The sequence below is a fragment of the Branchiostoma lanceolatum genome, chromosome 6 (assembly GCF_035083965.1).
Source record: "Branchiostoma lanceolatum isolate klBraLanc5 chromosome 6, klBraLanc5.hap2, whole genome shotgun sequence".
Lineage (NCBI taxonomy): Eukaryota > Metazoa > Chordata > Leptocardii > Amphioxiformes > Branchiostomatidae > Branchiostoma > Branchiostoma lanceolatum.
The window spans coordinates 8241081-8254218 of NC_089727.1; the positions used below are offsets into that span (position 1 = coordinate 8241081).

Below are 13138 nucleotides of genomic sequence, written 5' to 3' on the forward strand. Positions count from 1 at the left end.
GTAAATAAAGACAAAACGCTGTTCTGTGAAAAAAGTTTTTATTTTACGGTAGGTTAACGACGAACAGCTGTCTTTTATTTACAGGTGAGGTAACGCTAAATTCCTGGCGGCAAGCTATGTGGAATCCGCTCGCATTGTGCGACTGAACGATTATGAGTCATTCCCAGGAGAGTTACAAGTGACTCAACCAGTGGTTTTCACTCTCACGCAGTTTTCTTGTAAAAATGGCTTCTTATAGCAACATTTCTAAGGATGAAGGGCGTCTTGTAACAGACCAGGGTGACAAGAACATGGTAAGGAAACTTCTAATAATCTTATTAGTACCAGACATCGACTATCTTGGTTGTGGTATTTCCAGACATCTTTACAACAGTACGGCTCGGTTAACGCCCCCTCCCCACATAACATCAAGATAAATTGTTCGGATTGGCAATCTAATCTTAGCCAAGTTACATCTTAATGTTATGCTATGTGCCAACGTCCAGTGTTGCATAGCACTACTAACGTTACGAAACTGAAGTTAAGTTGGTCAACCAGCTGTGGCTTTCACTCTCACGCAGTTTTCTTGTAAAAATGACTTCTTTTAGCAACACTTCTAAGGATGAAGGGCGTCTTGTAACAGACTTGGATTGAAGAACGGCGTAAGGAAACTTCTAATAATCTTATTAGTAACGGACTTTCTGTGGTATTTTCAAAATAGTCTTTAAATCAATACGGTTAGGTTTTCGCCCCCCTCCCTACAAAACATCAAAATACATTGTTCAGGTTGGCAGTCTAATCTTAGCCAAGTTATAGTTAATGTTATACTATGTGCCAACGCCCCGGGTTACAGTACATAAGACTGCTAACGTTACGCAGCTAAAACCAAGTTGCTCAACCAGTGGCTTTCACTCTTACGCAGTTTTCTGGTAAAAATGACTTCTTATAGCAACATTTCTAAGGATGAAGGGCGTCTTGCAACAGTAACAGGGTAAGTACCAGACTAACTGTGGTATTTTCACAATTCTTTTGCGCCCCCCTCCCCACATACCATTGTTCAGATTGGCAATCTAATCTTAACCAACTTATGATAAATGTTATGCTGTATACCGGGTGACAATACATAACACTACTAACCTTACACAGCTAAAGCCGACCAAACAATGAAGCATCGACCAAACATTATATATGTACCTGAATGAAAAGACTCGCGGTAGCTCCAAACTGGTCATCAATCATCTAGAGAAGCTATTAATTCACCTCCAATGATATGTTGTCTGATTTTTGACATGATGACAGTTAACTCACAGTCTTCACAAACATGTCTATATGTTGGGGACACACATAGTAAAAGAACATGACACCTGGATGCGTTTACTCGTAAGACTTTGTTTGTTTATCAGGTATTCTGGGTCATCATCACACCACGTGCTTCTACTTCCGATTTTGAAGCTTTCTCGGGAGTGATCTGTTTCTTTGACGTGAGCCTTTGTCTCAAGTTTTGTTTCTTTGCCCGGGAGCAAGTCACCCTCGACTCCCATACAATGCCCTGGGTGAACGCTTACAGAAAAACCACTTCTTTACGCTTCATAAATTTCAAACATCACCCACGATGACACCACAATCCACACAACAGTTTACTTATCCAGTTCCCCACATAACATGTTAACACAACAACAACAACATGTAATTGTGGAATCAGAGTATCGTATAAAGTCGGCATGTCTACATACAACCCCTTAAGAGATCATGCGACGAGGCTACCATTCGGCTGGTGCACGTGTCTTCTAGATCGTTGCGCGATTTTTACGGACCGGCCGATATGTTCACAGGTCGCCGACCTCAATGTTCTATTCTGGCGATTTTGAGATTTGGCAACCTTCTTGCGATCAGCAAACTCGACTTAAGGTTGTTATGATGTTGACAGTGTGACCCCAGCTTAACCTTCTCCCTGCTGCCTTACTCTGTAACCAATAGAGAATAGGGTGCCAAGCACCTGATTCGGTGCACTCAAGGTTAAGGCAGACTCGCACACTATTAACATAAAGATGATGATGCGTCAGTGATGAATCATGGGTCATAGTTCAAGGGTCCAAAAGAACAATAAGACACAGTGTGACTGAGAGTGGCAACGACAACAGAAAGTCTCATCTTTTCGGTGCTGTTTGTATGTGGGTTAAGTTTGTGTTTGTTTCCAACATAACTCGAGAAGTCGCGGATAGATATCAATGATATTTGATAGCTGGATGAGGTTTGGGAAGAGAAAGGTCAAGTTTGATGATGGGCCTCCTAGCGGCTTTCTACGACACTGCAGTCGAACATCTGGTTTTCTACTTGAACGTACATCATAAGATGAAAAAGGGGATATAGATAAAAGAAAATCAAATATCCGAGGATACACAACGTGAACACTAGAATGTTGCTTGAAATTGCATCATGAAGGTTGGGTAGACACCCTTGATGTGAAACCTGTTTTTTATTGGAGTTGCGCGCGCAGTGCCCCCTGGGATAGTGGAAAGTTTTGTTCGCTCAGAGCGGGAACAGATCAATTGTCTCGTTGGTGAAGTGAACAATCTGTGAGTATGGAGTCCAGCGAACATGCTTCCAAGGGTCTGGAGGAGGGGGTTTTACTGACCAACGACAATTTCAACGGTCCTAAAGACCTAAAGGTAAGTGGACAGCTGACCCATGCTCGCTGACCACAACGTTTGTTCAATGGGTATAGAAATCAGAATCGTAAAAACACGTTGATTTTACGGTCTAGTTTTTATTCACGCTTTTTGGGACCACAGCGGATCATTATGTTTCGTTCAATCAACCTGTCTTTTCTTCTCTGTGTCACTTAGCCCTACAGGCTTGTAAATAGGTTGTTAATATTTTAATATCTTGTCAATACTATGTCCAGTTCCTTCACTTTGTCTAATGGTTCATGAGTTCATATTTTTATTCAAAGAAACATCAAATGATACAAAGAAATGGACGAAGACAAAGTGACGGCAGACTCAAGTTGTAAACAACTTATATTCTCGCCGCCACTTGTACATTGTAGAAAACATCATATTTGACAATATACTAAAACTTGTGAATGGCAAATTCACAAATACCTAGTTTAAACGTAAGTCCGAACTACCCTCCCAAAAGAAAAAGAAAAAAGGACACATATACCTAAAAGCGTTTTGTTGCTTTGATGTAGTCTTGGGTTGTAGTCTAACATGATTATATGTTCCATTATTCATTGATGCCCCAGGAGTCAACACGCCCACCCGCCAAAATCTTTCATTCAACAGCGTTCCACCCTCAGGACATGATTGACAGAATTTTTCGCGCCATCCTAGTCTTTAATACCCTGTTGAACCGCTTTAGAGACACATGTCAATAATGTCAGTGTTGGTGGCATAGGCTCCGGCATATCTTCAACTTTTACGTTTGATTGAGCCTGATTAATCTAATTTGATGACAGAAAGAATCACGTTCCATTAACAAAGAACGTCATAGATTAGTCGAAAGCGTTTGACCTGGGAGGGGGGGGGGGCACAGCGATGTATCCGTATACATTGGATACGAGTGTTTTGGACATGACGTAGCCATTCTTTGATTAAGCATTTGTTCAGCACAAGCTTAAGGAGTTACCTTGCTAGTGAATAGTTTGGCGGCCACAATGTTAGTTCTTTTCTTTACTCTTTTCGAGGTGATTAGCACGTATGTGATTTGACCCTGCGGGGAAGCTTGCCAAGGACGGATAATTGCTCACTGATTTCGAAAAGTGATAAGATAGTATAGTGTTGTGTTGTGTTGTGCTGTGTGTAAAAAGAGGAAAACATAATTTTATCCGTAGAAGAAACGCTATCATCCTCTTTTGCAGGCTTTCTGGCCGGCACATGTGTTTATGACGCATGACGAAGATTTTTCATGACCGCATCATGCATATCAGATATAAGTCGCTAAGCGGCGCTATGATTACGTGTGTATCCGAGCGGAACATTCTCTTTGTCGTCGGGTTTTCACGATGACCTCTGCATATCTTTTTTAGTATATTTTAATCCACTGATATATTTCTTTAAATGTCATATTTTAAGTAAGTTAAAGAATCTTGATATAATAGGGAAGGGGGCATTTTGCCCTCATTCTCTCTTTATTCTCATTACCATCTGAGTTTTTTTAGACATATATTCTTTAATTTCTAAAGAAATTGCCACATCGAATTCATTGAAATCTTGACATGTAATAAACTCGATCTCATGACGTCACAGGACGACGACGATGGCGACCTCAAAAAGAACTCTGGGGACGAGATCGAGCGCGAGAGCTGGGGCGCCAAGATGGACTACATGCTGTCTATGATTGGCTACTGCGTGGGGCTGGGGAACGTCTGGAGGTTTCCATACCTCTGCTATGCAAACGGCGGAGGTAATTATTTGTGATACAATTTCGCTGTTTTTTGTACTAACTCTGATTATCAGAAGAGCGATCCCTATAACGCCGCCCATCTATGTTATTAAAGCTTTTGAGAATCAAGATAAAAACGTGAAAATGCTAATATTTGCATGCAATCATGCAGTCACTCTCTCATTGGTCGAACCGCTAATTACCATGCTACCATTTTTTGAACTGCTAATTGTGTTAGACGGTCTCTTTTTATTGGCTTATGGTTTGATTGATCAGAACCTTGCATGAGAACGAATTCTCCCGGTGATATAATGACAGCGTTAGAATTTCTTCCTCACAACGCAATGTCATTGGTCACCCAAAGCAATTGGGTTATAGTTATTCTAAAGAAGGTCGAAAATTCGACCGTCGACGATTCGGTTAGTCGAATTCCTTTGCGTTAGAATGTGCTGACATCTTTTGTGTGCTGTACACAGGTGCGTTCCTGATCCCGTATCTCCTGATGTTGACGTTGGCCGGAATCCCCCTGTTCTACATGGAGTCTGCCTTGGGGCAGTACGCCAGCCTGGGCTCCATCAGCGTGTGGAAGGCACTGCCGATCATCAAGGGTTAGACAATGATACATTTCGAACGTTACTGAGTGGTCATGTCGCCGTCGTTCCCCCATTCCATCCAGGTGTAAAATGGGCATCTGGCTTCGGTTGGTGAGATGAAAGGCGGTGGATGGAGAAGGATGGTTCTTTTGTAGAAGCCTCAAATAGTCTATTTGCATTGCATACCGTATAGTAAACTGCCCCACGGGGTAACACACCGGTACCAGGTTGGTACTGAACAGTACAAGCTGCATATCTAGACAGATTTATTTGATTCACTCACACCAAGAAGGACCCATACTCTTTTCTTAGCTGGTTGTTATGGGTTCTTTAACTTGCTCGATGCGTGGATGTCCTCAAACACCGGACCTTCATTCAACGTCCTTCATTTATCAATGGGGGACGTCCCTTACCAAAGCTAGGTACTCATTTTGCACCTGAGTTAAATGAGCAAATTCATGCATGTTAAGTGCCTTTCCCATTGGCATAACGTCGGGGCATGTCAGGGGATTCGAAACCAATACCTCTGTGTTCTAGGCCGAGCACCCTACTAATACTATTATGCCTCGGGACTTCACTTTGATATGGTTTATCAAGATGTGTAAAATGTATTCATGAGTACGTAATTTTTCCAGGAGTGGGCTATGCCATGGTCACAATTTCCACACTGGTGGCCATTTACTACAACATGATCATCGCCTGGTCCCTGTACTTCCTGTTCGCTTCCTTCAGCAGCGTGCTACCGTGGCATCACTGCGGACACTGGTGGAACACGCCGGAGTGCATGGAGAGCTCTGCCGTGGCCAACCGCACCAACACCACCGCCAACTTCAGCAGAATCAGCCCGAGCGAGGAGTACTTTCAGTGAGCAACAAAATATTGTTCATTAGTACCGTAGCCCGTAAGGACATGGCACTACTACGTCTTTCGCACTGTGTCGTTATGGGCCACGGTACCGACGACTAGAAACACATTTGGAGGAACTCTTAGTAGATCTATCATGAAGGAGGTTCTCATTTAAACTTCCTTCGTATGATATACATGTTTTTACTCTATGTTTGACGCTGGAAGTGAACTTCGTAGAAAGATATGTTAATTAAGCCCTACTTACGCGATGAGCCCTTGTGTTCGTTCCACAAATGTATTGCACTGTAGTCAGCGAAACATTTGTGTCTAAAGTACAAAACCGTCCTCGCTTCGAGAAAAACTAGCATAGAAAAAAACTCGAACAGAAACATTTCAATGCGGCATTATTGAACACCAATGTATCGTCTTTTTCCTCCCCAGTAACCGTGTTCTGAAGTACACAGATAGCATAGACGACACCGGTGCCATAAGCTGGGAGCTAGCCCTCTGTCTGCTGCTCTCCTGGATCATTGTCTTCTTCTGTCTCATCAAGGGCGTCAAGTCGTCAGGAAAGGTATCATACCGAGGTTTATCATTTGTTGACTCAGTGCACTGAGCCTAATGCTTTCGGTGTGTATGATTGTATGGGCCAGTGTGTGTTGGCAGTTATTTCAAATCACTGTTGTGATCAGTAGAGTGACAGAAAGTGAGTGCGTATGAAAATTACGTCAGACGTGTCAAGAAGGACAGTTCAGAGGTGGTAAAACCAATCGTTAATTACTTGTAAAAGAACGTGTGTAATGTGTTTTCCCATGGAATATGTATGAATCATGAATGCCACGCTTTGAATGTATTTTGAAACATGCGCTATCGTTCAACAATGAATAGTTCAACAGCAATGATGTCATCTCGTTCCCAGGTGGTGTACTTCACAGCCACGTTCCCATACGTCGTGTTGATCATCCTCCTCATCCGGGGTCTTCTCCTTCCCGGCGCCCGTGACGGCATCATATACTACATCAAACCTGACTTCACCAAGCTGCTAACGTCTCAGGTTATTTCACGGCTTATATTCATCATTCTCTCGTGCCTGAGGCCCACAGTGCGCATGCGTCAAGCAACAGCCCTGGCGTACCGGTCTGCGATCCGTCCTTCTCGCTGCATTGACACCGGCCAGCCTTCAGCCAATCAGATTGTAGAAGGCAACGTGATTGGTCGGTGACGGCTGGCCAGTGCTCACGCAGCGAGAAGCTTAAGAACGGAACGCAGGCCAGTATGCCAGGGCCAATGCTTGACAAGTACAAACATTGGTCTAGCATGATAGAATGGTACTCATCGTTTGATAAGGTGTGATCTGGCATAATCTCAATAATGAAATGTGCTTTTTATATAGCTCAAAAGTAGAGTAGCTTGTAGTTACTGTGTGATTTGTTCCTCAGGTTTAGATTTTATAGATATGGCGCTGATGTGCCAGCAAGTGCTTCTTTTCTGTCCGTAAATTGTATAATGCTCAATGCGAATTTGCTTCTCACAACTCTATAGCTGCAGTGTTATCTATTATTCTATACACAAGTCTGGCTGTTCAAAACAATACGTTGTATCTGCCTGCCAGTCTGTCTGTCTCTTTTTATTTCTGTCCGTCCGTCCGTCTGTATGTATGTAGGCCTGCCTGCCTGTCTGTAAGAAGATGAACAAGGCCTTCAACGTTAATCTTACACAAACCGTGAATCTTTTTGCAGATTTGGTACGATGGGGCGTCTCAAGTCTTCTACTCTCTCGGCGTGGCTTGGGGAGGGATTCTCACCATGGCGAGTTACAACAAGTTCAACAACAACTGCTACAGGTACCCGAACTTGTCGGTGACGGTTTTCAATCCTCCTTTCGGATGGTAAAGTCGGCGGTTCCTAACGCGTGTTAGGTTCTGGGAAGACTCAAACTTCTTGTAAGAACGCAAAACAACAATAAAGAAGACCGCGTGACCCGTTGTGCTTAGTTCATGACGCGAGCCGTGGGGAATGCATGTATATCATACATAAACCATTACGCAAGACGAAATATTTTTTCAGCAAAAAAAACAAAACCAAAACAATTCGCACCACAGCATTCTTTACCAGAAAGGAACTTCTTACTTAATTTTTTTCATATTTGTTTCAACCTAGGGACGCCATTATTGTTCCTCTATGTAACAGTGGCACGAGTATATTTGCTGGTTTCGTTATTTTCTCCTACATCGGATACATGGCGCACGAGCTGAAGGTGGACGTCGGCAAGGTCGTAGCCAAAGGTGAGCATCGTTTCATTTAATTTTGATTACTTCACTTTGTACTGTTACCAGACATTTGATTGGTCAACAGTAGTCACGCGAGAGTCACGTGTGTTTGCTGTCCATGAACTGGGAAACGTCAGACGAACATCGCCAAAACCGTCATTCCACCAATGAACGCAGTCCGTAATCTTATCGTATAGAACTGCTTTCCAAAGTAACACCCTTAACTTTAGTTGAAACATACTGATATGTACCTCACGCAAGACACATTTTGCTACACGTTTTTCTGATTTACTAACCTAACACAAGCTTAGACTTTAACCTAAGCGCCCCACTCCAAATTTCGCTTGGAAGTTCCAAAAATAGCATTTTACGATGCAAAAATAAGTACATACATAAACAATTGCTTTGTAGTTGGAAAAATACTGAAACCCACGATAAGCCCCACCTGATTGTAATAACATATTAAAGATGTCCCTATGTTATCCTTTACCAGTTAGTAAGTAGAATCTTAAAATCTATTTTGTATTTGTAGTATGTGGTTGACCTTACCAAGGGCACAACATCGGTGGCGTCAGGGGATTCGAACCCGGGACCGCTGGGTCTGAACACTCTCAGTCTGTTGTAGCCTGCAATGCACATACATACAAACAAACAAACTGAATCCCGTTGTTCTTTTTTTTTACAGGACCCGGTCTGGCGTTCATCGCGTACCCTGAGGCGCTGACGCTGATGCCCATCTCGCCGCTGTGGGCCTTCCTATTCTTCTTCATGCTCTTGACATTGGGTCTGGATAGCGAGGTGTGTACATCATCAATGTTATAAGAATACCACGAGCGAAGCGGATAAGAATGGTGTATAGCAATATGCCAGAAAATGTAGCTTGTTATGTGTTTACCTCATAGACGTGCACTTGTAACGTCATGGCACATAACCTCATACCCCCCCCCCCCTCCCTCAACACACACACACAACTACCTACCTACCTACGTAGTCCCTTGACCTCCAGGTCGTTTGGGGGGAAAAGGTAAAAATGAAGGTGGTCATCTGTCTCCAGGCTCGTCTGTTTCTTGCAGCAGTCAGCCTTTCGGCCAGGCTTAGGGACGTCCACTCGTCTCACGTCTCACACCGACACAAACACACATACACGAACAAAACACCACACACACAGACAGAGATGCTCACAGGCATACGCTCGCCCACGTGCGCACGCACTGACAACCAAACAACCACATATACACAGATTCACGCACGCACGCATTCACACACATACACAGAGACACATGTTCCCAGAGAGAGAGAGAGAGAGAGAGAGATACAGAGAGAGAGAAGAAGAAAGAGAGTTATATAGAAGTGGCATACAACATTATCAGTTCATTTCTCATCACCCCCTCCCCCTTGTACATGTTTTTCAGTTCGTGACTATTGAGACGGTTATAACAGCACTTTCTGATGAGTATCCGGCGCTACTGCGCAGGTACAAAGTCGCGGTTCTTCTTGTGGCGTGCATCGTGATGTTCCTTCTGGGCCTGCCCTTCTGCACACAGGTAACAACATGACACAATGCATGTCCTTTTCGGTTTCACTACACAAAATATGATCTACACGTAAAAGCATATCGAAAGGGTACATCACCTCGTAAGGTGCGGTATAACCCCGACGATGCGTAAGCACTTTTACGCGTATGCTTTAAGGGGTATGCTTAAAACTTGGATTTCGCGCAGTGTTTTGTGTTCGTGTAAGTGGGTTCACTGTTTCCCCTTGGCTTAAAATTCCCCTTTCATCCTCTCATACCAAGCCAAGCGTATATGACAAGCAACGACCCTGGTGTACCGGCCTGCGATCCATCTTTCTCGCTGCTTTAGCAGGTCAGCCGTCACCAACCAATCACGTCGCCGTCTACGGTCAAGAGGCAAGGTGATTGGCTGATAACTTTCCCTCAAACGGCTGACGACTGGCCTCCTGCTGTTGGAGAGAGATTTACTAGCCAATCATGTTGTCTGCTGGCCGCAGGCGGCGACGTGATTGGTTGGTGACGGCTTACGAGCGCTGATGCAGCGAGAAGGACGGATCTCAGGCCTGTACGACAGGGTCGTAGCTTGACATATATATAAGCAGTGGGCCTGGCATGACAGATGTGCAAGGATTTCTTATTTCTTACCCTACCTGTATGCGGACTGCGCTACCGCTATCACCTCGGTGAAATACAAAATAAAGAATTAAAATGTTTTCTTTACACATTGTAGTTTTACCCATGCTCCATAAACTCTACTCTTGTGTGGGTGAAATTATATTTTCAGATGTTATCTTCACCAGTGTTGAGAAACGTTTTTGAAGCCTGCCATTGAAAATTTCCCCGATGACGTCCTTTTCCTATTCCAGGCTGGTATCTACTGGGTAACATTGATGGACACCTACTCTGCTGGCTTCACCCTCTTGATTGCATCCTTTATAATGGCAATAGGAATTTCCTATGTGTACGGTGAGTAGTAATGTTTTGAAAAGTTATACTACATGTACTTTCCAAACATGTGAATGCATGGGGGATGCCTTTATTGAATGAGCGAAAAACATACTAGTCCTACTTTGTTGGAAACTTTCCATAATATAATGATAATTTTAACAAGTTGATGATAAAGGGTTAATGTCCCGCCCCGATGTGTGTATATGGTCATAAACACTACTCTGTCCCTATAACCAAATAAACTACCGAGCTGAGCGAAGCGATCCACAGCCGTGGTACAATCCAAATGAAACACGGTCGTTGGTTGGTCCCTGGCATTTCTGTCTCTTCAATGATATCAAATGGGGTTTCCTTTTTTTCTTTCTAGGAGTCCGACGTTTGAGCGCAAACATTAAAGAGATGGTTGGTTTTGAGCCTAACTGGTACTTCAAAGCTTGCTGGATGGTAATTTCACCACTGATGGTGCTGGTGAGTATTACACTGTACGAAATCCAATCTTTAAGCATGCCGTAAAGCATACATAAACGTTTTTCATTCATCTATACTTTACGTATGTTGTACGTGTAGTGTTATATATGATACCTGGGAAACGAAAGTACGATTGCATACATTAACTGGTTTAAATGTTGTTTTTAGTCTTTTTCTTTCCATTTTCCAGTATTTGACATAAACTCAATATTCTTTGTTCAGCGTTGGTAAATGTCTTAATGTTTTTGAATATGCACAGTTACTAAAGAAATTTACAAACAGAGCGTCTGTCACGGCCAGTGGAAGATTAGCTCAACTGTTCATTCAGTTTATTTTGAGCTAAACTGCTTCAATATTACTGTCTTTCTTCCCACAGTTTATCTTCATCGTGAGCTTGGTAGAGTACCAGCCCCCTACGTACGACGGTAACACGTACCCGGCATGGGCCGCGGGTCTCGGACTGGCCATGGCATTCACCTCCATCATCATGATCCCACTCTTTGGTATCCTAGCGGTGTTCAGGCAAGAGGGAACCTTGATCGAGGTATGGAAAACACACTTATGAGACCATATTTTACTTTATGGAAATTACGCAGTAGTTATTGCGTAAAAGGACCACTCTTCGGTATCATAGCGGTGCTCATGCTAGAGGGAACCTTACTCGAGGTATGAAAAACACCCTTATGAGACCATATCTTACTTCTAAGAAACCAAACGGTAATGATTGGGCAAAGGGGCCGTTATTTGGTATCATAGCGGTGTTTGAGTAAGAGGGAACCTTCATCGAGGTATGAAAACATGTATATGATACCTTATTACACTTCTAAGAAAGCACCCTGTAATGATTGCGCAAAGGACTTCGTGCACTCTTTGGTATCATATTGGTGTTTAAGCAAGAAGGGACCTTGATCGAGGTATGGAAAACACTCTTTTGAGACCCTATGAGTAACTTGATCGAAAAAAAAACATAGTGAGGCTTGAGCAACAATGTCGCTTTTTGGTATCATAGCTGTGTTCAAGAAAGAGGGGACCTTAATCCAGGTGTGGGAAACGCCCTTGTGATCCATTGTTATATTTGATAGAAAACTTCTAGTGAGGTTTGAGCAAAAATTACCGCGGTGTTCAAGTAAGAGGGAGGTATGGAAACACCATTATGATACCCTTTGGTATTTGATAGAAAACCAACAGTAAACACTGAGCAAAAAAGACCGCTCTTTGTTGTATGGATAAGAAACTCTATGCCAGTCACATTTGGGACCGCAATCGTCAACCTGCAACAGCGACACCTAGCTGCAGCGTAAAGAAGAACCAGATGACAGACGGTCACTGAAACGTCGACAGGTGATTGTGTACTGGTTATCTAACATTGACCTGTTTATGTTACAGAAAGTCCGTGCGGCGTGTAGACCTGAACCAGACTGGGGGCCAGCGCACGTCAGGGCCCAATTGGACGAGAAGGAAGCCATCAACCAATCACAGAAGCTGGCGGTTGATAGAATTCCGCTTCAGAACCCTTAGTTTAAGACCTAGAAGGGTTATTCCGATAATACTGATGGGGAGGGGTGAGTAGCAAATCTGCATAGCTCATCCCACCTCATCTCCAAGCAGATGTAAGGGTTCGTGGGTCTTTTGTGGCCTTTGATTTTATTTCATTGATTTATTTGGCTGTTAAAAAGGACAGCCAGGGCTACCCAACTAGCCGAAGACTATTACAAAGGGTTAGCCCTTGCGAATGTCTCTTGCTTGTGATGCTCTTTTTTTATGATCCACCTCCATGTAGAGATGGATGTATAACGCCACAGAACAACTCCGACGAATACTTCTGCTAGGAACAATTCACAATCAGTAATCGCAGCTGTAACACCCCCCCCCTCCCCATACAACACACACATTTTGGGGGGAAAATGTATTTAATATATATGTATATTTGATATAGTCTAATGCGTTCTATGCCTTCAGGATATATGGGTTTTTTAATATTAATCACTCTTCTATTTCAATATCATTCCCATAATATTCCCTTGTACTAAAACTACAAACTACCGCCTAAATATTCAACTAGTTTTCGGGTTGGTAGATGGCGATGCATTAACACTATGGGTGACTGGAGAATCATCATCAAATGATTGTAATTAT

The 13138-nt window shown here is 43.1% G+C and overlaps 1 protein-coding gene across 2 annotated transcripts; it reads left to right on the forward strand.

The window, feature by feature from the left end:
• The first annotated feature begins 138 nt into the window (after positions 1 to 138).
• LOC136436398 (sodium-dependent proline transporter-like) lies at positions 139 to 13138 on the forward strand. Of its 2 annotated transcripts, none has more exons than XM_066430360.1 (14): positions 139 to 293; positions 4230 to 4386; positions 4842 to 4973; positions 5594 to 5822; positions 6246 to 6378; positions 6724 to 6858; positions 7544 to 7647; positions 7964 to 8088; positions 8759 to 8871; positions 9486 to 9617; positions 10453 to 10552; positions 10902 to 11002; positions 11379 to 11546; positions 12389 to 13138. In XM_066430360.1, the coding sequence occupies exons 1-14, from the start codon at positions 225 to 227 to the stop codon at positions 12518 to 12520; spliced, it is 1830 nt and encodes a 609-aa protein (XP_066286457.1). In that variant the 5' UTR covers positions 139 to 224; the 3' UTR covers positions 12521 to 13138. The 2 variants fall into 2 exon arrangements, with proteins under 2 accessions (XP_066286457.1, XP_066286456.1); XM_066430359.1 differs by lacking the exon at positions 139 to 293 and adding an exon at positions 2491 to 2648.

Coding starts and splice junctions, on each gene's coding strand:
- LOC136436398 (XM_066430359.1), top strand. CDS start 2,562: ATGGAGTCCAGCGAACATGCTTCCAAGGGTCTGGAGGAGGGGGTTTTA. Junction 5,823..6,245: donor CCGAGCGAGGAGTACTTTCA/GTGAGCAACAAA, acceptor TTTCCTCCCCAG/TAACCGTGTTCTGAAGTACA. Junction 8,089..8,758: donor CGGCAAGGTCGTAGCCAAAG/GTGAGCATCGTT, acceptor TTTTTTTTACAG/GACCCGGTCTGGCGTTCATC.